Consider the following 27,870-nt stretch of genomic DNA (forward strand, 5'->3'; position numbering starts at 1 on the left):
TATAGTGTGGACATCCAAACGCCGCACTCTGCTCATCATTCTCGTGGTGTGGCTTTACTCACTAGCCTGGAGCCTGGCTCCTCTGCTAGGATGGAGTAAGTTTCATACACATACACACACACACCCACACACACACACACCCACACCTGTGTGTGTGTCCGCATATACTGGACAAACATACTGCCCAAACTCAAACGTTCTTTCACTCAGACACACGCAGGGACACATTTTTTTCTTCCCAACAGGCGCAATGTATTATATACAGTGGAGGCCCATAGCATACATTCAAGCTGTGCGAGAATGTGTTATTCTGTATATTTATTCCTACATAATCACTGTAAAAACCTTAGCAAAGCTGCGTTATTCAGTCTTTGAGAGCATTCTCTGGGAATGACATCAGTAGCCTTATCGACATCTTCAGGACCAGTTGAGCTCAAGGCACAGCGGGACGCTATCGGCTTCCAATGCTGAGTGGGGAGGCGCTTCACAGAGCTTCAAAGAATTAGACACTATGCTCCGCTCCGCTCCGCTCCGCTCCGCTGTGCTCTCCATGGCTTCAGTCATTAACTGTGGTGTGTTTTGTTGGCCCAGGCTCCTACATCCCAGAGGGCCTGATGACCTCCTGCACATGGGACTACGTCACCTCCACGCCCTCCAACAAGAGCTACACCCTCATGCTCTGCTGTTTCGTCTTCTTCATCCCGCTGGGGATCATACTCTACTGCTACCTCTTCATGTTCCTGGCCATCCGCAGCACTGGCAGGTAGACAGGCTGCAACATCTTCCCTCGCTGCACTTCCAGAGAGCACAACACTTGTTGTATGGCAATGACAACATTTAAGGAAGGAGGTTTTCTTTTTGCAAGTTGTGCCAGAATTATACTGTACAGATCTAGAATTGACATTAACTTCCATAGGATAACATAACATAAGATAACATAACATAACAGTCATTTGAGTTCAAGAGACTACATGGCTCTGATTATTATATCATTAAATGGAACCCTCAGTTAGCAACATTCTAATCACATGTTTGCGATCATACTCCTCAAAGGGTAAACAGTACTGACAAATACATAAATACACATTTGGTGTGTTTAAACCGACAGCTACATTGCCTTTGCTGATGTCAATGTGACTTGAACAAATCATGTCAAGTAGATGTTTTCGACAAGATGATCTTGACAAGGTGACAACACCAAATTTAGCAAATTGGGTTGTTTCACAATTCTCCCATGAATGTCAACATATACGGTACGGGACAGACCTACGACCTGCGGTGCCTGGCAATCCAGACAGAGCAGAACTGAGAAACCCTAGGCAAAAGGATTGAACACCTACATTCAATTCAATTCAATTTTATTTATATAGCGCCATAACAATACAATTGTCTCAAGGCGCTTTACAGAGCCCAGAGCCTGAACCCCCTTAGTGCAAGCACAATGGCAACAGGGGCAAGAAAAAACTCCCTGTTAGTCAGGAAGGAATCTTAAGCAGAACTACGGCACATAAGGGAGGACCCATCTGCTTGAGGTTGGCCGGGTGGAGATAGAAAGGGGGGTGGGGAGGGTTGTGTGGCAGAAGGGGAAGGGAAACAACAAGTGTTGTGCACAGCCTGCATTTGGTAGATGTACATAATATATATACAGATCCGGTGGTAAATACATGATACAAACAAGACCAGTTTAGTGGGTATACACTGTGCTCATAGGGTTACTGTTACAGGGGTAAGGGGGGTAGGGACAGAGAAACATGTCGGTGGTGGCAATACATGTCACACCGGGTGTTCAAATGACATCAAATTGGTTGTAAAGCCTTTTGGTTGAAACCTTATTACAAATTTTTACATATTACTGAGGCATAGCCATATGTTTCATTTAGCACCCTCACCATACAATTTGTCAGTGATATTGCATCTCAAATGGTCATAAGCCACATTTCATGTGCTCCATTTTAATACTGTAAGTTTGCTCTCTGTCTCGTAATGGAACCAACGACTGCACAGTGTTCACACACGCACACAGTCTGACATAAAATGCCAACAGGATCTAAGCTATAATTATATAGGTATAAAGACCCTTTGAATGCCACATAAAGTACAGTAGATCGATTTGACACTCCAATGCTGTGGCTTTTTCCATGGTAATGTCATTCACTTCTCAAGGGCATGAGCTATCCACATCTCATCTCATCTCGTCCCACTGTCCTCTAGAGATCTCGAGAGGCTGGGCAGTCAGGGAAGGAAGTCCACCCTGATTCAGCAGCAGTCCATAAAGACGGAGTGGAAGCTGGCCAAGATTGCCTTCATCGTCATCATCGTGTTTGTGCTGTCCTGGTCTCCGTACGCCACTGTGACGTTAATCGCCTGGGCCGGGTAAGAACCAGCCTTATGATAATGTACAACAGCTATGATACTTATATCTTACATCTATGTATATATAGTATAAACATTGGAGGTTACTGACTTTCTTTTTACAACATGGCTATGTGTTATAGGTCTATGTCTTGTATGACCCGTACTGGCAGGACAACTATTTTTATGTTGCTGTACACAGTGTGTGGACATCCTACTTTACAGATTCTCTCAACTCAAATGCCTTAGTATACTGGGACAATGTAGCCTGACAGTCCACAAACAGTTCAAAAGTGAATTCAGATCATAGACGACAGGACATACAGGGGTTTGCCAATGAAATTTCTTCTAGTAAATATGCATATATATTTTTGCATTAAATACATGATAAAATGCTCACCCCTCCAGCCATCTCAACTCTAACACTAATGTGACTAGTTCATGCTTATCAACCTTCACATTTTCAATGGCTTGAATTCTAGCTCCAAGACTGATTGTAGCCTACCAAAGTTTCATAGCTGAAGGCAAACTAAAATGACCTTGGCAATGACATAATTTTGAAGATCATACCCTCAGTGAACAGAGGAATCTGACTGGCTGGTGAACACATCCATCAGACATTCTATTTGACTTAATTACTGAGGAATTGCGTGGTGGTTCTGAAGGCCTTAAGGGGGGTGCATGCTCGCTCATACCTAATTTGAACATACTGTGTAGAAAAAAAACCCAAATGTTATGAGATAAAGTCCCAGACGCCCTTAAGGGTTTTTACACGGACAGATCTACAAACAAGGGTAGAATGATCTGTCAAAAGTTGAAAATGTGAACAAATGAAGACAATTTAAACAATTAATTTAAACACTCTATTTAGGGACTAGTGTGGCTTTTCTGGCCTTGAAAATGTCACACTGCTACTCAAAGTCACTTCCAATCTGATTTTGGCAGCATCTTGTTGACCAGTGTAAACACATTGACAGAGGCGTCTGAAAAAAGCGCAGGAAGAAGTAAAAAAAAAAAAAAAAAAAAAAGTCAACTTTAGGTTCCGAGCCACAGTGACGTGATGTCATCTGACATTTAATTATAACTTGAGGCGAGTTTCCGCGGAGTCTATGGAAATGTCACTTTGATAGAGAATGATGTTTTTCAAGACTGACTCCAGGCCTTCAGTCTGACAGCACTTATGAAGAAAAGCACTTCTTATGTTATCTTTAAGATGTACATGGTTGTTTCATTGAGACACGGCAGTTATCTTCATTTAACTCCATTTATCTTAATTTCACTCCAGTTATCTTCATTTAACTCCAGTTCATCTTCGTTTCACTATTTTGTCAACTTCAGTATTTCTCTGTGCAAAGGTCCAACAATGATTTCTACATCAGTATCTGTTGGTCCCAGCTGAACAGTTCAAACTAAAAGTTTAAATGACATTAAGACAAAAAGGATACTGGTGCACAAATGGAACAAGACATAAGTTAGCTTTTGGACTTGAAGACAAAAACAGAAGGTTGTAAAATGAGTGCGATATGGAGAAAGGTCAAGATGAGATAGAAAAATAGAGAAAGCCAATACATACATTTGAAAATAATAATAATAATAATTGTTAATATATATTATTAATATATATGTAATTATAAATATAAATATATATAATATATCATAATATAACATGACATAAGAGCAGATACCATACTCTTCAACTCATGAATGCAGCTACTGTAAGGTGATACAATTTTGAATAATTTGACATTTAATTGATATTGCACAGGCGTGTACTCACTTCTGTTGTATACTGTATATATATATATATATATGTGTGTGTGTATATATATATATATATATATATATATATATATATATATATACAGTACCCCGAAGAAGCCTAAAGATACTATTATGAAATTATTTCACTCCAATATATAAACACAGCGACAACTTCAACCGAAATAACTACAGAGGCAGCAACCTTGGAAAACCATTCTGTGGTATAATAAACAACAGACTAGTAAACATCTTAAACCCTTCCCAAATTGGCACATAGATCATAAACTTTACACACTCACAATTTACACATTTTATTGTACACAGCATACAAATTTTTTTAATAATTAAAAATATTTGTCTGCTTTACTGACTTCAGGAAAGCCTTTGACTCCGTTTGAGGGCTGACAGAATGAGGGCCTTTTATTGAAATTAATTGACAGCAGAATTGGATGCCAAACCTACAATATTATTACATTTATGTATAAAAACAATAAAGGCTGTGTTCAAATTAACTTTCTGTTCTGTTTACTTAAGGGTATGCCATTTTATTCTTATAATTGTATATTTTTCCCATTTTACTCAATTTCTTTAATTTATGCTTTTGGCAATATTGTCCTTACAGTCATGCCAATAAAGCCTATTAAATTGAAAACTGACAGAGAGGGAGAGAGAGAGGAAGGAAGGAAGAGTTAAATAGAGGGTGAGAAGACAAGAAGAGAAGTTTGGCAGAGAGGGATAATCTGGCATGTGATCCCATCCACAGGACTGCTGGGTCACTGCTGTGCTGCATAAACACGTCAACTCAGGGACCATCTGATGACCCCAAACACACACACACACACACACACACACACACACACACACACACACACACACACACACACACACACACACACACACTAAGGAATAGAGAGACAGGGAGACTACAGAATCATTTCATTTTTGCAGGCCATGCACTGTCAGATGACTTTCTCCATATGAGCTTCAGGGCTTCATGCACACTGAGCTTTTTGTGGTCATGACTGAAGGCCCTTTACATCCCTGCCTCCTCCAGGTATGGCAGCTACCTCACACCATACTCAAAGGCAGTGCCCGCGGTTATAGCAAAAGCCTCCGCTATATACAACCCATTCATCTATGCCATCATCCACTCCAAATACAGGTGAGTGCAGTTTATCTCTTTGAGTTGTGCACTCCCCCTCACTCCATGATTTCTTCTTTTCATTTCACCTGGTGTGGTTAGTGGACTAGCCCATATGTTAACCATATATACCAGAATAAATGGTTTTAAATTGTAAACAGTTTTTGTGTTTTGTTGTGCTTTGTTTGTTGTTTTTGTTTGTGGCTGAGCAGGGACACTCTGGCGGCGAACGTGCCGTGCCTGAGCTTCCTGTCCCAGCCCCCTCGAAAGGACTGCATCTCCGTGTCCAACAGCGAGTGTTCCTTCAGGGAGTCCATGCTCAGCAGAACGTCGTCTGGGTCCAAGAACAAGTTCTACAGGATTTCCTCCATGTCTACGGGAGACACAGTGTGTTTATTTGTGCTTGTTTTGGAACTACTTCAAATGTCACTTTGCGTTTTATTGTCTCAGATCTATCTGGGTGCGGAAAGGCTCAAGTCGTGTCAAGAGAAGAGTGCCGTGTTTTGTTTCTGTTACCCAACAGGTGCTTTCAGCACCACTGACGTCATAGATTCAATCCCCAGACAGCACACAAGCTACAACATGTGCCTCAATTGTGCTGCAGATTGCTTTGGAATCATACCAATGCTGTAGCTGTGAGGAATGTACCTCAATAGAATGTGATTGTGCTTACAGTAGAAAATTGAGGATCAATTTTATGGGTTAGTTCCTGTACCTCATAAGAAGCTGAGGGGTGTCTTCGGTTAGTTCTTGTACCTCATTAGAAGCTGAGGGGTGTCTTGGGGTAGTTCTTGTACCTCATTAGAAGCTGAGGGGTGTCTTGGGGTAGTTCCTAAACCTCATTAGCTGTGTAGGTAGAGGAAGGAAGAGGAAGGGAAAGGAAGTGCACGTTAGGAAAAGAGGGGCTCTGAAGTGTTGGGTCTTCAGGAGCTTCTTAAAGGTAGAGAGGGAATGCCACTGTGAATGTCACAGCTAGATTTAACCAGGTTACCAAACAAACTACACTATTGTGTATTGTATATATGTGTTGTCTGTTATGTTGTTATGATAATTATGCTCTTAAGCTACCACCCCTTTTGTGATATTTGTACAGAAAAACATATATCACATACAGTATATTATATGTGTACCTTACTTTAAATCTCAGTAACATACATCAAGATCTAAGGAAGTTCAACTTGAGATCAATTGCAATTGAGTTAAATTGTCATAATGCCATTTTCATTCACATTTACATTCCTTTCGTAGGTATGGAGTGATGTTGAGCTGGATCCCATGGATCAGTTGTCACGGGGATCGCGATCCACCTGTATGATGAGGGAGAGAGACCGAAACCAAGTTCATCTGCCGGGGAAGGCGAAGGGCTCTGCCAAAGAGGGGAAGGTAAGGTATGTGGTTCAAGTGACTAAAGAATTGCAACAAATCCACTACACAGGCATGTTACTCCAACACAAATGTATTAAGAGTATTTGTTGTAAACCTATGAAAAGCTTCTGTATCTAAATCTGAGTGATATACTACTGCCAGCACAGTCACAAATGAATGTACCTTAGTACATTACAATAGTTACAATACAATTCTGACGTACTATTTGGAACCACAGATCACAATTCATGGTTATATCTGGACATTATATATTTTTTACTAAACATCGACTTTTTCCTGTAAAATTTCCCTTAGGCCAAAATCCCAGAGAGAAAATCACTGATCAGCTCCTCCCACGACCCGGTGCCTATGTCTGTCAGCACCGCCACTGCCCCGCTCCCGCTCCCGCTCCCCGTGGCCAGACATGGCGGGGGTGAAGATGAGGATGCCGAGGATCCTAAAGAAAAGCAGTGCAAAGACACTACCAGCCCTGCAGCTCCTCCTAACACAGGCCTATTCTTCTATGAGAACGGCGGGAGGCGGTTGTCCCCGGTGTCCCCATCAGTCCAACAGCAGGGGGTGGCTAAGGACCGTCTGGCTGAGCAGACAAGTACTCAGGGAAATGAGGACGACGTGCTTGTGGACCTGCAGAGGGTGAACTGCTCTGGTGTACTGCCGGACTCCGCAGAGAAACTCCTATGCTGAGCACGTATGTGGACACAGTTACAAATAGGGAGCAGATTCCAGACTCTCTTGTGGGAAACCCCTTCAGGACTTATGGAGGCCACATCTCTGGCATGACTGTTCAATGGCCCTCTCTTTAGGTGCAGGAATATGAACTATTTCAGGATGTTTGCATAACTGTCCTAAATGGTATTTATACAATACTTTGCCCTCCTCCCATCGCTTGTGATGTCCACATGGTTTGTTAGCTAATCCGGTGCCAATCCGGTCCAGTGACTGAGGCAAGCCCAGGAAACATCTCACCAAACCCTGCGTGGTGTTCGCTATGGATCACCAACATGTCAAATGCTTAGGAGTGACAGCACAGGACAACACTGGAGTAGTAATCTGGAAGGCTAGGTCTCAGAAAAAATGACCATCTTCTTAAATCACACACACACTCTCTCTCTCTCTCACACACACAATGTGTACAAACACAAGCGTACACAAAACATCTTTTCTTTTTTTAAAGGAAGTCTATTTGTCATCCTGCCATAATTTACAGTGTACTGTTCCTACATTTGTTCCCTGTGGTAATGGCAAGTCATCCAGGGTCAATTCTTCGTCTATCGTTTTTCTTTTCAAGTGCAGTACCAGCACTATAGTTCAGTGATGTTGATTGTAAGGTTAGATGACGTTGTCATGTAATAGATAATGCATAATGGTGCAAATTTACTTTTATCTGTTGATAAGCTTCCAAGTCAAGGACATGCCAGTATTTATGTAACTAAACCTTTAAATGAGTTGCCATTTCGTGTGTGTATGTGTGTGTGTGTGTGTGTGTGTGTGTGTGTGTGTGTGTGTGTGTGTGTGTATGTTTGTGTGTGTGTGTGTGTGTGTGTGTGGGTGTGTGTGTGTGTGTGTGTGTGTGTGTGTGTGTTTTTGTGTATGCTACACTCCCCATGGGTCTCCATCATGTGTGGAAGCTGGATGTTTATGTGAGGTAGTTGCTATATTTCATATGGAGGTATATGATGGTTTATTTGGCTTTCTGAAGAATTAACTTCTCTTTGAAGAGGTCATTGATGAAAGTTACATGACCACTTTTTAGTGGTCATTCGTTTTCTGCAAACCATATAACCAGATGTTATTGATCCAATAGATATGTGAAAACAACCAACAAAACAATTTTAAAAAACATGCGTTTGTGTATCTCAGATGCATAGCTTGGGTACTTAATTTATCAGATAGATCAAGTTTTATTTAATCCTTTTAAAATGTTATAGCTATTAATTACAAAATCTGCTATAACAAACAATGAAGTTCAGCAGTAGTCACTTTGCACTTTCAGTGTAGTCAAAGTAATATATTTTAATTATTACTAGAATTATGTTTTTCAGATGACCACAGAATTACTTGTTGTATGCAGAATAAAGGATTGTTTTCTGCGTCGTAATGTATGCATCTGTGTGTTTGCCTTTTTGGTGTTAGTTTGTACAGTTCTGCTTCCAGGTCCGGCCCTGAGAAGAACACAGGATTTCTGTTCCAGTGAACTGAAATGACCAAAACGCTCTGTTAAAGTCATGTATAGAAAATCTGTACACCTCAACAAGTACTGCATAATGTGTGCCTGTCTGTATTTGTGGTATGAGAGAATGGTGTGTTTAGATGTGTCAGGAAAAGTTTATCCCTCTGTCACTTTGTACAAATGTGGTGACTATTTTCCCAGCCAGTGAGTGAATGAGAATATAATGACTTGTCAGTTGCTAATAGCTGTCACACAGTAGTCACAAAACAAATGGCAGTTATCTGTTGCAGGAAGATAACCAATCGAGGCAATCTATACCTCACAGAATAAGAAATATGAGCATGCATTCCTCCGGGGGCCGATGGAAAGTCACAATATAAATCTGGTAACACGGGTTTATGCACTCTGATAATGGCATAACAGAGAAACAGAAAAACTCAGCTGAGTGCAGGGTCGGACTGGGAAGAAAATTCAGCCCTGGCAATTTTCATCTGGATTGGCCCCATTTTTCCACCACATACGCACCATAATTTCAGGCTATTTATAACATACTGTATAGGCTAAGCATTTGAGATTGAAGTTGGCTGCTCCACTGTGGTTTCAGAACCATGGACCATGCCATTCTTGCATTAAAATGCTTTCTTTACAAGTGTGTTCTTGTTTGGATGGTATTTAAAGAACAAATCAAACTTGTGCAAAATACTGCACGGCAGGCTCCGTATGATGAATCCCCTCTGGACTAGCTCTGTTAGCTATGCTAGCTCCATTAACACTGTCACTACATGTGGAATCACCTGTGAGGTTGTCATGTCGCTCAGCATCGGCCTCCTTCTCTTGTTCCTGCTCTCCAATGGAATCAGCCTGTCCAGACTCTTTCCTCCTCCTCGTCATTTGGGACCGGTGCACTTCATTTTGCCTGGCACGGACATTATTTACATTACTGACGTTATTTTTAAATACATTTGTAAACTTAAAACATTTTGCTTCATCAGCCTCAAAAAATGTTTTCCAATGATGTGACACTATGAAAGACTGCCCTGTGAGGTAGGACTCAAACCAACAGTGTGTTTTTGTCAAGGCTCCTGTAAAGCGAGTAGGTCTCAAACCAACAGTGTGTTTGTCCAAGCTCCTGTAAAGCGAGTAGGACTCAAACCAACAGTGTGTTTTTGTCCAAGCTCCTGTAAAGCGAGTAGGATTCAAACCAACAGTGTTTTTGTCCAAGCTCCTGTAAAGCGAGTCCTACCTCCAACTCTAAAGTACCACTCAAGGCATCAGCCTAGTTCAGCTATATGATCCTATGTGCAGTGATGAAACTACACAGCTTTGACCTGAGTGTTCTTGCAATATTGTACCTGTTTTCCATAAGCCTATCAACTGTAAAGTCAGATGACTCTTCCAGTGCAGTGCATACAGTGGGGAGCCTTTGAGGATGAGAATAATTTAAATGGCAAGTGTTCCAACAAAAACAGTGACCCCAGGTAAGACCTGAAATCCACAGAGACAGTTCCCTCACCTCTTATCAATCACAACAGTGAAGTTATACAAATTTGAAAGGAGGAAGTACTAAGATCAGTGAAGTAACTATCTATTTGAACTGAATATTTGCTCTCTCTTAAGCATTCCTAGAGCACAGCGGTCTGTGCTGAGATTAGTTGTAAGCATCCCCTATCTGATACTCTCATGGATGACTACTTTGAAAACTTGTTAGTTGTCAAATTCAAAGACTGTATCCACGGATATGAAACAACAGATATGGACTGAGTTGCACATTTCATTATATGTGTTAAACTGACCAAAATCTTCTGCTACAGTTGGGAAACCATTAGAACTTTTGTGCTGCCATCTCACTTTTGTTCAGTCAGATGTCAGCTGAAAGATTTCTGACTTTGTTTAGTCAACCGCAAAGCACCACAGATTTTTCTCTACCCTGAAACTTGTTCAATAAACTAGGGATGGGTGATATTGATAAAACGTCAGACTGTGTTTATATTTATCAAGCTTGTCTGATTCTTCACACATTTCCTGGTTGGCTATTTTCGAGCAAAATACCTAGGAGTCTCTTTCTGTTCTGCGTAAACAGTGATGCTGTTGAGTGTTTAGAGCTAAAGTCTTACGTACGTTCATTGGCCAACGACCTGGAACTCAACCCAGCTAATCTTGAATGCGTCCCGTGACCCTAAAGCTGTTCCCGTTTCCGCGCACATGGACGTCAACCGGCAGTACGCTTCATGTTACTCCTTGCACTTATCGCTGCATCATTTACCTCCTCTGTGAAGACCCGCGCCGGTTCCCTCAGATCGTCTCTGCCCGGATAGACTGGTCAGAACACCCACCGACACACCTTCATTGAATTGTGCGCAGATGTGTGTTTCTATTTGCTTTTGGCCTTGGGGGACGCCAAAGGTATTCAAGCATTGTCCTTCCTCGTCTCATTTGCATACAAAAGCATTCATTGTTTTACTTTAATGCTCTTGGTTAAAAAAATACATTGAATAGTGCAGTGAGGATAATTACATTTTAGCAGGTCCACACTCAAAAAGAGACGTGGAAATTTTACGGGAAGATTTGAAAATCGGCTGACTTGAATAGATTTATCATGAAGCCTGCTGTACTTTTGTTGTTCTATTTATCGCCACTGGAGTGCAGTAGAGCACTATTTTAAGGTTGCATTTGACTAGATAAGCCTACTGCGCGTGTGACAATGTTCTAGTTAGTAAATTACAATGCTCGGCATTTAACCATTTAGAAAGAAATGACCCTGTACTGTCATCATCAGCGCCGTGCAGATAACAGTTAGATCAGCCCTTTTGTAGAACCAGAATAAGGTGGGGTGTAGTGGGTAAGTAGGGGAATCTGCAGACGGAGGGGTGTGTATGGGAAGGAGGGAAAGGGGTTGTGTCTACTTTCGTCTATGTTTTTTTTTTTTTTTTGCCTCATCACTAAACCTACAGGGCCATTTTTAAGTCAGTAAGCTATTTTAGCTGGAATGTTGGGCATCACTTCCTGTGAGCACACTGAATGGAGAGAGTGACATCACACAATTCCACATCCAGCTAATACATTTCCATTGTGGGCAGGCATCCCAGTCACACCTTCTGCATATTTTTGTGATTTTATCACAGTATATGAACAGGTGAGAACTCATTAGACCTACTCTCCACACGTCAGAGATTTTGGTAATTGGTTTCTGTCTCTGCATACAGTTAATGTTGTAAGACAAACTGCAGTTAAAGGTATTTTAGGCCGCGCTGCTATACTACTATTGCCCGCACCAACATTATTATTTTCTGAATGTACTACTAATTTACTACTAATGTACTACGATGTTCTCAGCTTACCAAAGAATAAATAAAGCAAGATTCAGTGAAACGAATGGCTTTTGACGCTATTTTGCTTCCAACAATCGTCACCAGGGAGTGCTATTACAGCCTACTTCAAACTTCCTTCTTATCTGATCTGTCAATCTGCTGATGTAGACCACCCAAAACGATTAAATGCAACGAGTAGCCTACCCTATTTCACTAATTTCATAAAGTTACCACGGAGTTAAACTAGTTCTCCTCTACGGTCTGCTGTCTTTTTCCTGATTTCATACTGTGACGCTTAATATCCTTTTGTTTCCTTCCCTTTGCACCTGCCAGACTCAGTCTTGTTCCTTTCCTGTGGAATTTATGTTACCTGTACGATTGGATGACCTTCTTTACTTTTATAACGGCTCACTGTTCAGTCACACGCCATTCCCTGTACTTCACTGTCTAAGCAGCATCAGGATACTACCAGACCACCACATCCTGACGCGCAATTTATAAATGTCACCATTCCTCTCAAAGTCAAACTTAAGCTGTAATGTGAGAACGGGAGGGGTTATGGACATGGATTTAATACAAGATTTCAAGGCACATATAAGCTTTCAGAAAGTTTCCCTGTGAACTTGGCCGGAATGATCCCCTCTCTGCCCATCAGCCCCAGTGACGCGAATGAAGTGTCCCTCCTCCCCGCGGCCAGCGAGAAAAGACGAGTTTGAGGCGGAAGTACGGATTGTCGTTCTGTTCCTCAGCTAAGCGTTGGGTCACAAGCTTCCTCGTTTTCACGGCTTCAGCAACTCCTCTTGAAAGGTGAGCAAAATTACAGTTATCAGGGAATGTAATGGCCCTATCGAGGTGTTACATTGTATGACAGACAAACGTAATGTCAGTAGATATTTATAAACTATAACTTCCAAAAGAACTATGTCAACTAAATAGGTTGTAAAGTTCACCCATCCATGTGATTACCTGTTCATTCACTTCAATCTGTAGTTAGACTCAACTCATCCTCAACTGTAGTTTCTAACGTCTCACGCCGGTGTTGAACTTTTTCAAATTTGTAATACAACGTTATAACAAAAAGTTTAGCGTAAAAGCAATAACTATAAGGTCTCTAATATTAAAATCTTTAACTTTGCTAATTTAATCTTTCGGTGACACTGATTTGACATAATTATGGGCATACAATTACTTTCGGCAGTTGTTAGTAAATATGTAATAGGCACTAAAGACTGAACCAACCAACCACGATAAACTTTAGAGATAACTCGAGTGTCGGTGAGGCAGTTTAGGGCGGGTGTGTCAAGGCAAGCAGAGACTTGAGGTAGCCTAACGTCCTGACGGACGATGCTGTAAAAAGGAGTTCGGCGGTGGGCATTGTGTTCTGCACTTTTACATTATTAGCAGGTCTGTCGATAGGCAACGCAAATTTCATTTATGGAGACAGAGCAGATGTGACTGATTTTGTTTGGCTTTCTTTGATTTTCAAATTGTGTGGACGGCATGCTATCTTTAAAGTGACACATTTAAAGTAGTTTCAGTTACGGAGAGTTAACGCAAAGTTATGTCAGTACGTGTATGTGTCAGTGTATCACTAGATATTTACCATTTCATGTGTTCAAGAAGAGCAGGTGTAATTTTGTGTGTATTAATGTGAATAGTGAGGTGTATTTTGATGAGACTACATCAGGGCTGCTGTGTGTCTTGCTCAGGCCGGGGGCACAATGATCTCATAAGTGGTCCCAATTCTACCTCTTTAATTCTTTGTTTGTCTGGTTTGGATTTCTGCATTACATGACTTGTTTGTTAACATGGCAGTAATTGACCGAGGCATGAGCGGGACCTCCTTATGTGTGATATGTGGGGGTGCAGTGGGTACAAATAGTCCAAGCCAGGCCCACCCCTCACCTCTGGTTTTGGAGGCGGCCCGAACACTAAATTCAGACGGTTCTGGATCTTGTGTCCAAACATGAGGGCTGCAGGGGTGCACTTTGTAGACTCCTGAATTGCTGTCCGTTATGCCCACAAGACGGCTGCTGCCCAGAGTGCGGTTAAAACATTCTACTAGTCCATCACTTTGGGTATGCCATGCTTTTTTTATGCCAAGCTGCTGGCATAACTTGCTTAAAATGCCAGCTTCAAAGTTCCATCCCTGGTCACTGTGTAGCTCCTCTGGTCGACCGAAATGACAGAGCATCTTGCTCAGTGGTGGTGGGAGCACTCTGGTCGGGAACTGCATACGCTGGTCACGAGGATGTAGCGATTACCCTGGCCGGTGGTGGAAAAGATGCCTAGGATGTCTACGCCCACAGGCTCCATCGGTGCACCCACCTGGTACTACCGCAGTGGAGTCTTGGAGCGCCAGGTCTCCATATCTGACGACTCCATGGCCAGTAGGAGCGGGACCAGAACCGATGAAGAGTCTTAGCCAGTCTAAAGTGGCCTGCCCCCACCGAGCCGATGAAGAGTCTTAGCCAGTCCAAAGTAGCCTGCCCCCCCCCCCCACCGAGGCTTGGACCAGCTGGAGGGTTCTCTGCAAGCGCCGATGCACCAGGAGCTGCAGGACGTTGCGACGGCCCTGGATGAACGCCTGCAGCGCAAGCTCTTCTCGCTTGCTCTTGTCGAAGGTACGGTAGTCTCGTCGGGCATACAGGTGAAGATCAGTGGCATAGGTGCCAAGGCTATCCTTCTCTCTACGGCGGCGGCCAACCTGCTTATTTCGGACGTCGTCTGTGAAGATCCGCTGTCCAACGCATGGTCCTCAATGGCCGGCCAGCCAGCTAGACTGCCTTGCTGGTTTGACATCTGCAGCGCTTTTCCTTTCAGAGCGAGAGCACCCTGGGCTGCCAGTTGGACCTAGATGAGGTATGTCTCAAGCCAGCTCTCTCTGTTGTAGCGGAGAAGCTTCATCGTTACTCGCCACGGTGGTCCTGCTGATGCGGTGTCGGTGACTCCCGGTTCATTACATCAGCGGCTGGCCCTAAAGCTCCCAGCGTGGCTGCCTCCCCGCTCTCCTCAGGCACGCTGGGCATCGTCTGAGTCTGTGTGTGTGTGTGTGTGTGTGTGTGTGTGTGTGTGTGTGTGTGTGTGTGTGTGTGTGTGTGAAGACTGTGTGTGCAGAGCCCTGGAGAGGGGTCAGGGCCACATGTCAGCCAGGTGTTAGCTCCACGCCCTGCCCTGTGGTGCTGTCCCTGCCCCATCAGACAAGTCTTCTCACTGATGTTAATGAGGCTGGGCTGGGCTGTGGTTAAGACATTCTCTGAACAAAAAGGTGTTTACAGGTGTGGTGAACAATTCTGGAGAAAGATTGTTGACCACAGCCAAACAAATACCCCCCTCCCTTCAGTGCTCTTTCAGAAGTTCACGTTCAAATTCATGGAAGTGCATTGCCAAGGCAACGACACTAATAATTGGACTTGCGGACCAAAAGAGAAATATGGTGGAATCCAGAGCATCTGCTGCCCGAGGGCCAATTCTTGACAAGGGTGGTGGAGTTGGTCTACACGTTCTAGCCTTATACAGCGTGGAAATAGATGTCTCTTTCTCAAAGCTGAAGCAAAACAGACATAATGTAAAAGATCATCAAACGAACAGCATCCAAAGCACAACAGAGTAAAAACTAGCGAGAGTTATTTGTTAAAGTTACACTGTTTGTAAAAATCTACAGCGTTTGTAGCTAAACTAACAAGAAAGGAAACCTTACCTAGCATAACATTTAAAATTACGCATCAATCCAAATAATCCCACTGTGCTAGGAAATTTGTGGTCTAAGTTCTTCGAGGCTATAAAACCCTTTGCAAACATTGTACGGATACCATGATATAGAGTGAACAGCGACACAGCAACTAAAGTTGTGGGTTAGCAAACTGTCGCTACAGTTGCTGCTGCGATTCTTTCGCTTGTTCTCATAGCAAAAAGTTTAAAAGTCCTCCGTAGAATCTTTAACAGCATTATGTAAAACCAACTGAAATCTTAAATATCTAAAAATTTTAGACAGTTTTAAATGTCACCTTAAGGGGAGGATCAAAAATATTCTGTTTAGAGGCCTTCATCACTGTACCAATTGTTATGGTACATATACCAATAGAACAACCACAGTTATTTCTATGCTTCATGCGGTAGACTTCAAGTTTTAGTTTCAAAATGGAAAAGAACTGATGTAAAAATGTATGTGGCTAAGGATGGGGGGTAACCAATTTTGAGGAACTGGTGAATCAGCATGAGCCTTCTCTCTGTACAAAGGCTGTGTGTACACTGACAACAGCAGACACTGCCTGGTGAAATATGTGACACAGTGTCAGTAGTCTAGTCGTGTCAAAGCATGGACCACTGTAGCTCTAAGCTGAAAATGCTCCAGGATTCCTGGACCAAAGCAAATCTCCTGCTGTGTAAGGCCTTGCTGCCCTTTTTCAAACAGTCATTCATACAAGGATGTGAAATTATAGCCCAGACTCCTGGTAGTTCACTTCTGTCATTACCCACACACATTTACAGGCTCTATAATTAGTACCATATTTCTGTGAAAATAGGATATAGAAACATGTCGTCCCCCAGTTCTATCCCCAACATGACACACTTTGCATTGCTGTTTGTGTTTTGTTTTTTGGCTGAGTCATAAATCTAACACAGACGGTCAAAGTCTGGCACTGCCAGATGCATTCAACCTCGCACGCTTTGTGAGAAACATGGCATTCGTTCTTGTCTGGTATCGATGGTACTGAGTGCAGTTTTTGAGGGATTCCAGTCTTTCCATGGGTGTGCCTCTGGCATCTCCCCCGCCCCCTGCTATTTGGTTTAGCTCTCTTGGTGCTAGTGGTGACCGGCGGACAAGGAGGCCGACACTGTTGACAGGTCAGTCTGAAGACTTGCCAGTTTTCACACCGCCTGAGATCATTACTCGCATAGTGACAGGCACCTGAATTCATCTTTTCAAGCCTGCTCTGTAGCGAGGCCCTTAGAAGTAAAGAAGCAGACGTTTACTCACAATGAAAGGCAGCTGAGTAGCCCAACTACTCTCTGCTGTCTGGAGGCTGTCTCTGCTACAGGATGCTAGCAGCTGATACAGCATGGCCAACTTGGCGGAAGCTTGTTGAGAAAGGCTGAGAAAGGTCATTTCAGTCAAATGAATCAGCACAAATAGCGGGAGTGGCTGAAGATGAATAGCCATTTTGTTTTCTTTTTTTCTGGGAGTGATAGCTAGGTCATATTTGAAAGAAGCATTGTTAAGGAAAACAGCTTAACCTTGTAATAGGTATTTGGCTGTATCTACGAGGATGTTAAGGAGCTCCAAGACTAAACGAAATATATACATATCCATATGGTCTTTTGTAAGTACCACACACTTGCAGTCATATATCCATGACAGTGAAAACCTTGACACTTTCCTCAAGAGCGGTCCTTAGAGAGCTATTCATGGCATAATACCATGGTTGGTTTATTTAACCCAACCCACCCATTAGCCTTTACGGAGCAGAGAGCTCGGGCAGTAGCCTACCAAACAGTGAGGTGAGATAAATCATCCTTCACCATGCCCTTGACAGACAGATGTGTGCACATGTTGAAGGGACCCATACCGACGTACACTCCCAGGCAGTCTTTTCTCTGTTTCTCTGACGTCTGCTGCTGATAATATTCTGATACGTTCTAGATGTTTTGGATTGGCCTGTCTGTTTTTTTAAGAGATAGGCTTTTTTGAGATTTTAAGTGTGGTTTCTCGGTGGTAGGGCATTTCTACAAAATGGGGATTTTTGGAATTCATAAAAGGTTTTGTCATAGTAACCGTTTCCATAGTGCACACAGACGGATTCAATATGTAGATGCACAGAAGTGGGTTTGCAAACATTACATACCAATTTGTATTACGTTGCGTTAATTTTTCAGTCTGAACTAAACCAACCTTTCATGGAATAGACAAAGACTGGTGTGATCTGAGATTTGATTGGAGGTTGTCTCCTGTGGAACAGTGATGTCATCCTAGACCTAGACTGTGGTTCTGTGCCTCTTTGAGCAGAACTCTCTGACCTGAACTAAGACGAACTGGGTTACCTGAAATGAGTGCTTCCAGGGTAGTGGCCACTTCCTTGTAAGGACACTCCCAGAAGTCTAGCCTGCTTGGCACTAGTAAACAGAGAGTAGTATGGCCTATTCTTTTCTGAGATGACTCATAAATCAGTCACTTATTCAGCTGAACTCTGAACCTGTCGATTAGTGAGAAATTAGAGTTGGGTAGCGCCCAGATGGCTTTTTATTAGCTGAGATTTTTCCTCAGGCCAAGTGTCCTTAGGGAGGGGGGTTCCCTCAACGTTTAAATAATGGGACAAATTGGCTTAGTTCAGATGAAGAGTTTATTTCTGGCATGTTTCCATTTCAAATACAGTACAATCAATATGGAAAACACTTAAAGCATTCTGGACATGGTCATGGGGCCCATGTCTTATTTGAGTATCTCTACATTACAGTTATTAAGTTATTATGTGTGGATGTCTTATAATTATGATTGTATATTTCATTCCTGTCTCAGTTCAGTAATTACACATTTTATATTCTCCCCATAACCAATCTCGTATGACTAAAATAATTCATGCTGTTAAAAATGTAACAAAATCACAAACCTTTAATCTCATCAGTCTACTCAATAGTACATTTGAAAATGAATTAAGTGTCAGTTTAGTTTAAAGTTAATGTTTGGGGAAAATGTATATTCTTTAGGCACAGGTCATTATAACTTGACTATATCAACCACCCAGCAAGAAACAACTACAGTTCTGTATCACCAGATCACCTGTCATATCACAAGCCTGAACCACGGAAGAAACTGAGAGTCTATCTTAGAAGATTGTGGCCTTGTGAGGTTATGACCAGGGTTCTAAAACAATCACAGTTCCCGGTGTAGAGCATGCCGCTGTGCACGGAAGGGCTCTAATCCCACCCTCTGGAATGTTTATGTTTGGGCTCAACTTGATCCCTGAGAGGGGTGGGGCTGGTGTTCTTACCTCAGCAGCAGCCCCCATTCAGTTACCTCGTTCAGGCCTGTCCCGTTTCGGGGTTGTCAGGCTTTTGGTCTAAATCGTCAGGTAAATCCTACCTGTTTACATCTTGTAATGTCACAGTGAAAAATGAACAAAATCCAACATTTAATGGAAGTAAATTTAAAAGTCCCTCATCAAGAAATCATCAAGAGAAAAAAGGCAGCCGGATTTTGATTTAAAATGTCCTGGTATTTCATGGAGTCCACCATGCCATGTACCCTGACGACGTTCCCAGCGCCTTTAGAGGAAAAACAGACCCACGGACATCACAGACCCTCCACCATACTTAACAATGGGGATCAGGTTCTTTTGAGTATAGTCATCCTTCTTTTTATGCCAAACCCACCTTGAGTATTTGTTGCCAGAAAGCTCAATTTTCTCATCTGACCATAGAACAGGGCTCCAGTTAAAGACTTTAGAAGTTAAAGACCCAGTAGCGTTTAGCAAGCTTCAGGGGCTTATTTGGGGTTTGTTGTTAAATTACAGGAAAGACTTTTTTCTGACATGCTTTCCAAATAATCTGTTGGCATGGAGATGGCATCTGATAGTAGCTGTAGTTTTGGAGACTATTTGATTAGTGTGTTATTTGATTTGTGTGTTTTCTTATCTTGAAGCATGAATAAGGGAATTTGGCCTCTGTGTCACCTCATATTTATTCCCCAGTCAAACAGGAAGTCATGGATTACTGCCTGAAGCAATCTGATCAATTTAGTAAAAGTGAACTGTAAATGAAAAATAAAATGCTTTTACATGAGTTTCAATAATTGTGGCACATGTGATTATGTTAAAAATAATAATTTATTGATCTTTTTCAAGAATACATTTACTTCAATGAAATGTTGAATAGTTAATGCATTTTTCAGTGTGAGACTAAGGTAATTCACTAAAAGGTGAATTTCTTATAACCTTTTTTAACTCATCTTCACCAGGGGTGCCAATAGTTGTGGAGGGGTTCTTTATATAACCCGTGGCCTTGCGTGTGTTCGTGTCGTTGGTGTCGCTCTCAACACTTTTGCCTACTGAAGCACCCAGCTTTCATCGTGCATTCTTCTTAGAGACAGCTGCTGTGTCAAAGAGCATGACCCGACATCTAACCGTGTTTATCTTCCTTGTACAAATGTTTACCACGATGGCTGAAAAGATACAAGCTTCATTTAAACAAGACTTATTGGTCCATACTGAATGTTGTGGTGGAGCTTTTAGTGGGCATAAAAGTTGATATAGTTGGCAGCGTCCCTAACACAAACAACTCAAATTTGTTGCTTTGCCTTCTGTGGCATTGAATACAAGTGTGACTTCCTGTTTTTGGTGTTGCCAGGACTTCCTCTAATCGATTTGGATCTTTGAAGTACGTTGATCCCGTCCATCTGCAGCGATCCAGCCAATCATGAGCAGCAGCTACAGTGTCGCCCTCATTGGCCCCTCCCCCTGGGGTTTCAGACTGCAGGGTGGGAAGGACTTCTGCATGCCCCTCAACATCTCAAAAGTGAGTGATCTGACTTACACACACACACACACACACACACACACACACACACACACACACACACACACACACACACACACACACACACACACACACACACACACAGCATGTGTTATCAGTGAAGTGAATCTTCATTGCTACCAACATACTGTATATACATATGCACAGACGCACATATCTTCAAAGTAATTCCTCACACACACACACACACACACACACACACACACACACACACACACACACACACACACACACACACACACACACACACACACAGAGGAATTCCCCAACACATGCACACACACGTGCTGTTTACTGTCTCCAGAGTGGTTGCTGTGTGTATCGTGCCATGGATTTGTGACCTGCCCTGATGAAATGGTGCATGTTCACTAACACACGTGTGTACGCACACACACACACACACACACACACACACACACACACACACACACACACACACACGCTACTGATGCTCATACTCATGTCCTCTTGAGAATGTACTCAACCCAATATGAGCTGCTGCACATGCATGCTCTCTCACAAACACACACAAACACACACACACACACACACACACACACACACACACACACACACACACACACGCACACAAATCTGAACCCCCAAGCACACACTCTGGCTGCTCTCTCTCTCCTCCATACCCGGTCATCCCTCTCTCCGCCCCTGGAATGGCAGCCATGCTGTCAGCACTGCCAGGCTGCTGGCTGATGATTGAGTTGTAGCCTCTCCTCTCCCCATTGCACCACCTCCCTGACAGTTCCCTAACAGTGTCCTGCTAAATCTCTCTCTCACTCTGTCTCCCCTTCCCTTTCTCTCTCTCTCTCTCTCTCTCTCTCTCTCTCTCTCTCTCTCTCTCTCTGTCTCTCTCTCTCTCTCCCTCTCTCTCCCTCTTTCCATTTTTACTTCCCCTCTCAGCTTGCCTACTGTCTAAATCTACCTTATGGCCTCTCTTCTATGATTACTGTGCTATATGGAGTGAAAGTTGCCTGTAATGCTGGCTGCGTGTCCAGGTTAGGATGCAATCAGTCTTCGCTTTGGCTTCACTGTATCTTTAGTCATTGCTCTCAGGTCTCTTTTCGAACTAGAACCGTTGTTGGTTTCAGTTCCTGCCAATGAAGACCCGCAGGGGAAGTGCATCGGGAGATAGGGTATTGTGTTTCTATTCACACAGAGGTCAAGGCCGGTCAGGTGTGCTGTGCCGATGTGATAAAGGGCGTAAAACCTTATGTTGGATCAGGGTGCGTATTTCCCTCTGTGTGTGTAAGTGTGTGAGCATGTTTGAATGTGTGTGTGTGTGGCAGGCTGAGGCCTCTGCATTGATAGATATGCATACATATGTGAATGTGTGTGTGTGTGTGTGTGTGTGTGTGTAGCTTCACTCACTGCAGATTTTCCAAAATGTCCATGCTCCCTCTAATCCTGCGGAGCAGCAGAGGTTCCGTAAAAACCCATCTGGGATCCCCGTTCCCATAAATCGGAGCTGGGATTTGGCCGTCAGTGCTGGCAGGCCGAGAACTCCGTGAGTGTCCGCTGGCACGCTCCCCCCGTACGGAGAACAGCTCCGATGGTGATGAACGACCTGGCCGCTGCCCCTATGACATCCACTGTGCGTGTGTGTGTGTGTGTTTGCTTTTCTGTTTATGTGGGAGGGCAGGCGGGCCTTTCTTTTTTATCTCTCTCTTTTTCACTCTCGCTCTGTCTGTCTTACTTTGCCTCTTCACTTCAACAAACACCAGGCAAACAACCGTCGTAATTTGCCTTTTTGAGCACTAGAGAGAGAGAGAGAGAAAGAAAGAAAGAAAGAAAGAAAGAGAGATAGCATGCGAGAGACAGGTAGTCACGTCAAGAAGCAATGACTCTGGAAAGTTTCAGACGAAGTTTCAGGTACTCTTAATGTAGTGCATGTGCAAAAAACTGACAGAAGTGCACAGACATTATAACTCTCTCCCTGTACTTGGCAGCACCAAACGTAGTGTAGCATGTAGACAGGGTAGCTGTGAGAGTTAAGTGCCTCGCGTTGTCTCACCCCTTACAGACAGCTAAGAAAGACTAAAGATCAGACAGGAAACAATCTCGTCCCAGGTCAACAACACAACAGATATGAGAGGGTTCATTTTAATAGTCTTCAGTCACTAAAAGATATATTACTATTCGTACGCAAATCCTGAACCAGAGCGTTCACAAAAAAAAGTAGTTCTTTTCTTAGGCACAGTGTGTGCAGCGAAACCTTCTTCGAGACTGGGAATGCTGATATTCCATGCCTCCAAACAGATGGCACCCACCCCATGGACACCATCGCCCCCCCCCCCCCCCCCCTGCCCTGGGGGTGGTGTGGTGTGCCCTCTCCATCCCCACTGATAAACCCTGAGTGCAGCTCTTGTGGCAGATTATCTGGCCAGTGTATTTATGGGCGCATGGAAGGCATGCACCGTGCCCCACCAGCAACATTACGCCCGTGTGAGAGGGCTTAGATGTCCACTGACGAGGGTGTGTGTTTGTGGATGGTGGGGGTAGGGGTGGGGGTTGCACACTGGACACACACACACAGGCACGCACACAGACACAGACACACATACACACACACACTCACACACATACAAACACACACACACACACACTCACACACACACACACACACACACACACACACACACACACACACACACACACACACACACACACACACACACACACACACACACATACAAACACACACACACACTCACACACACACACACACACACACACACACACACACACACATACAAACACACACACACACACACACACACACAAACACACACATACAAACACACACACACACACACACACACGTGCGGAGCCCTGTTGTCGAAGCTGCAATGCCCACACATGTGGCCTTCTCCACGGCAGCCGGCTCCAGATAACAACTCTTTCCTGTCAGGAAGCCGATTATGTGCCCTGGCCGCTGACAGCCATCGCTGAACAGTAATGGAAAGAAAAGAGGGAAGCCACTCACAGTTTGTTTCTGACGGTATTCCCCCCTAGATGCCTTAATATGGCAATAATGCTATAAAATATTACAGCTATATTATATATATATAATATTACAGATTAACCTCTGGGCTTTCTCAGGAACAGGAATCAAGGCACCTTCAGTATTTAAACATTCCTGATGCTAACAGCGGGGTTTATGAGATTTATGTTCGATGTAGGATGAGATACGATTCATTGGGCGTTGTTGTACCGAAAATCATTCGGCTTGAATGCATACTGAACGTGCCGAGGCCTGGACTGGTGATAAACACACCCTGAATGTGTTGGGACCTGAAGCACACTTGCCCTTCACTGTTTAGCAACTTCAGTAACTGGAAATGTGGCTGCCTTGTTTGCATAGCCCACACTGTTTATTTGTGTTCCCCCTGCCTGGAAAACGGGAATATGTCCAAATAATAGTGTGTCAGTAGCCGTGTGCTGCTCCTGGTATCATTGTGTTGAATTCAGCCCGCTCTCTCTGCCCCCCGGGTTGTTCCGTTCCACTTGTCAGGCTCACCTCTCGCACGCGGCATCGATCTCACGGCCCAGAGGGCTCCCGTCGTCTCCGTGACGATGGCAGAGGGCCTGCTTCGTTTCTCTGCTCTGCTCTCTGCAAGGGCATGTGCTTGACCTGCATCCTCCTCAAGCCACGAAACATTCTTTTTTCCCCGGCGTCAGTGCCGGGGCCTAGACCCCAGTAGCAGCTCGCTGCGTGTATCCGACCAGAACCAGCCCAGCTCCAGGGTCGGACCCGCTGGGTTTGGGCCACAACAGGGATCGGATTCCTTCCAGAAATGCGCTGGAGCTCATCATATGGATCCCACTGCTTCAGACGAACACAAGCTTGTCTCACGTTACCCTCTCCTGCCTCCAGATATTAGCATAAGCCTTTATTCTTGCTCACAACCTGCGTGCAAAACCCATTGTGACACACAGCTTAGCCACAAAGGAAATGGACTATTGGAGCTCCAGATGTTGTTGCCTTTAGAGTGCGAGGGGCAGCCATGTATACCTGTGGGAGTGTGTGTGTGTGTGTGTGTGTGTGTGTGTGTGTGTGTGTGTGTGTGTGTGTGTGTGTGTGTGTGTGTGTGTGTGTGTGTGTGTGTGTGTGTGTGCATGTATACCTGTGGGAGTGTGGGATTTCTCTGGGCTTGGTCTTCAAAGGCACTCACAGCCTACCAGGAAGAGCTTCTTGAACCCTTTGTTTGTCCGCGTCAGTCTTGAGTTTACTTTACTCTGTGTATCTGCCTGGCGAGGCTTCTGGATCTTTGCATGTATGAGACATGTGAGAAGGCAAATATGTGCCGAAGAAATGGTGACTGATGATGCCAAGGTGTAAATGACACCGCTCCCATTAATTGTCTCTCCTGAGTTGAAGTCCAAGAAAGGGAAGGAGTGAAAAGAAAGCAGTTGGAAGAAAGAACTCTTCGGTGTGATATGGCCTCAGTCTGAAGTTATGTCTAAGAGGTCAACATGTGCAAGACGAGTGAAAGGTTGTTCTGAAGAGGCCCTGTGGAATAAATTACAACTCATGTACCTTTTTTGGTTCATGAACCCTTTTTTGGTTCATGTAAAAAAAAAAAAAAGACTTTGTATGAGGTGCTAATCCTCTCAATTAGGACCATAAAACTGTCTTTGTCAGCTGTGTCCCAGAAGTGTTAGACTTGGCTCCTCTCTCGTCTCATCTATTTGACATCCACATTACAGAGGTCAGGCAGCGGTGGGGGGTTGGGAGAGAGACGGTGGGGTGTCCCATCCTCCCTGCTGTTTCTACGCTTATTATTGTTATGGTTCAGATTTTAGCCCGAGTTGTCCAAACAGTGTCCATCATCCACAGAGGAAAGAGATGTCCAGACAGGCCGGTGTCGGGACAGGGGAAGTGTTGTGATATTGTGCTAAGGCCATAATGTGCTCTCTCTCTCACAACCCTGTTCTGTGTTTTTCTCTTTGTTTATGCAGCTCTCTCTGTCGTTTCTCTCTGTTTCTCTTTTTTCACTTTCCCTTTTTTCCTAGTTTTGTTTTTCTCTCTCCCTCTTTCTCGGTTTCTTCCTCCCTTTCTTTCTCCATTGCACCCCCTCCCCCTTTTGCTTTTGCTTGTACCACCAGTCACTGGATCAGATTAAGGCTAATTTATTTCCTTACTGGTTAATTTAATATTGGATCATACCCTAGATATTATAAATCTTCTCCCCAACATTATGTGGTTTAATTGTATTGCAAAAGCCACTTGAATCCTTTTGACATCTAAGTTTTCCTAAATTAGATTTGTTGACTGATGGAAAACAACACCAGTGTGGAAACCACAAAGTGAAATCAAATAGCTTTAGATATTGCTGAAGTATGCCAGCCGTTTTTATAATAAGTGTTGGGCTGCTCTAGAGCCCTGTGGCATTATGTTATTAAGTACGCCCCCCTTCCCACCAAGTCATATTGCAATCCAGTGTGACAACTGGTATACTATCGCTGTCTATATCAGCCCTAAAGGGCTTCCTTCGATTGGATCCAAAAATAGATGGTTGAAGCAGCAATTAGGTAGAGACATGAAAGGCTGTAACCACAACCAGCTGATCAGTCATTTACAGTCGTTAGGGGATAATCAGACCAAATTGCTTTTGTCTTGTTAACGTGCAGTCTGCAATGGTTTGATTGATGATGTTTTAACAGAACATTGTATCTGCTATCCACTGAAATTAGAGTCATTAGAAAGAATTACATCCGTATCACAGCATTTAATTAAAGATGTTTTGTTCCTGTCTGCTTTGTCTCAGCTCCACCGCTGCTAGTGTTTCAGAGCCAACGGCCCATCACATGCTGTGTGAAATTGCCAGGATGAGAGACCTGTTTAGAACAAAATAAAGACTTCAACTTGGAATGCATCTGAAACAGTGGCAAACAGTGCTCTATCTTGCATTCTCAAAGGCTTCTTTTCAGAGGGCTTTTTATGGCAGATGAGGCCGTCTCCGTACATATTGGATGATAATGCAAACAGTGTCAAGTGACTAGACATGCGACCAGTTAACAAGGGGTAGCCTGAAAGACCACATGAAATGCCACAGCATTTCTTTGGACAGCTCTAGAACCACAATCTTCCTAGCTATGCACACAGAACAGAGGATGCAGAGGAGCAAATAAATATCTGTTTTGTATACCATTAGAAGAGCTAATTTTAATTTACTACATAGAGAGTGTATGAGGAGACATAGTCAGACATTTTTTTTTAAGACATTTTTAAATCTTCTCTGTTTTCCTTTGGCAGGCAAGTTTAGTAAGGGTATCCATTCCACGGTGATTTAAGAGCCTACTGCTGTGTCGTAACATGCCTTTTGATCTCATTTTCAGCAAGATTTGGGTTGTGTTTTATATAGCCTAGTGGAAAATAACTTGCCCTGGCCGAATTGCTGAAAATCACACAGAAAAAGCTAAGTACGGACTTTCACACATTAAAGACCCCGGTTATATCATTTATAGGTAGGCATTCTCAGATGACTCCAAACATCAGCTTGATTTGATTAGACTTTAACAGTTTTAAAGGTCTTCGATGTGTCGTCTGGGTCTCTGCACAGTCACATGCACGCACACAGGGATCTCAGAGGAAGCGTCAGGGGAAGGAAATATTCCGTGAGTGGGGTTTCTCCGTCCGTCACAGTATCAGCATCAGGGGTCTTCTCTGCTCCTTATTTGGTAACATGTGATGGGGTTGCTTGGGCCCTGTTATGACACAGAATCCCCCCCCCCTTGTCTGCCCTCGTTACGTCACAGATAGGGGTTTTAAGAGGGATAGTTTTGCTATCTGAGACGGGTTATTCTAGGGTTAGAGCCAGCAGGCTCTCCGGCTTACACTTAGATCTTCTGTTTGCCTACTCTCCCTCTCTCCCCCCCCCCTCTCTCTCTCTCTCTCTCTCTCTCTCTCTCTCTTGCTCTCTATTTCTGTTTGTCTCTTCTTCTTTCTTTCCCCCCGCTTCTCTCTCTCTCATTCCCCATGATATCTGATATATACTGTACGCGCTCGTTTTAGCTTTCTGTTTCTGTTCCGAGTCTTATTATGGCACAGCCTAAGTCACTCACGACGGGGGAGAATTCTTTTGTTGTGTGTTCATGCCATTGTTTGGCCAGGATTGCACACTGGTGTGTATTTGTGTGTATGTGTGTATGTGTGTGTGTGTGTGTGTGTGTGTGTGTGTGTGTGTTGTGAGGGGGGTTGATTT

The 27,870-nt window shown here is 43.6% G+C and overlaps 2 protein-coding genes and 1 long non-coding RNA gene across 7 annotated transcripts in view; 2 read left to right on the forward strand and 1 right to left on the reverse strand.

The window, feature by feature from the left end:
* Window positions 1-8,140, forward strand: part of opn4xa (opsin 4xa) — a 24,740-nt gene extending 16,600 nt beyond the window's left edge. For 2 of the 3 annotated variants that reach the window (XM_012840557.2, XM_031558859.1), the window contains exons 4-10: window positions 1-95; window positions 592-763; window positions 2,212-2,373; window positions 5,168-5,275; window positions 5,467-5,641; window positions 6,503-6,637; window positions 6,935-8,140. The exon at window positions 1-95 is cut by the window's left edge and continues 109 nt beyond it. In XM_012840557.2, the coding sequence (XP_012696011.2) occupies window positions 1-95; window positions 592-763; window positions 2,212-2,373; window positions 5,168-5,275; window positions 5,467-5,641; window positions 6,503-6,637; window positions 6,935-7,324 (1,237 nt within the window). In that variant the 3' untranslated portion in view covers window positions 7,325-8,140. Of the gene's footprint in view, window positions 96-591; window positions 764-2,211; window positions 2,374-5,167; window positions 5,276-5,466; window positions 5,642-6,502; window positions 6,643-6,934 lie in introns of all 3 variants that reach the window. The other variant, XM_031558860.1, reaches the window with a different exon arrangement.
* Window positions 8,141-8,191: 51 nt separating this feature from the next.
* LOC116218125 lies at window positions 8,192-11,147 on the reverse strand. The gene is made up of 3 exons (XR_004162689.2): window positions 11,074-11,147; window positions 9,605-9,726; window positions 8,192-8,835 (listed from the first exon to the last, which is right to left on the reverse strand). It is a non-coding gene; the product is annotated as an uncharacterized LOC116218125 (long non-coding RNA).
* pdlim5b (PDZ and LIM domain 5b) overlaps window positions 11,128-27,870 on the forward strand; it is a 67,474-nt gene continuing 50,731 nt past the window's right edge. For 2 of the 3 annotated variants that reach the window (XM_031558362.2, XM_031558363.2), the window contains exons 1-2: window positions 12,818-12,925; window positions 20,462-20,629. In XM_031558362.2, the coding sequence (XP_031414222.1) occupies window positions 20,531-20,629 (99 nt within the window). In that variant the 5' untranslated portion in view covers window positions 12,818-12,925; window positions 20,462-20,530. Of the gene's footprint in view, window positions 11,214-12,773; window positions 12,926-20,461; window positions 20,630-27,870 lie in introns of those variants that run through there. The other variant, XM_031558361.1, reaches the window with a different exon arrangement.

This window comes from Clupea harengus, chromosome 21, assembly GCF_900700415.2.
Source record: "Clupea harengus chromosome 21, Ch_v2.0.2, whole genome shotgun sequence".
Lineage (NCBI taxonomy): Eukaryota > Metazoa > Chordata > Actinopteri > Clupeiformes > Clupeidae > Clupea > Clupea harengus.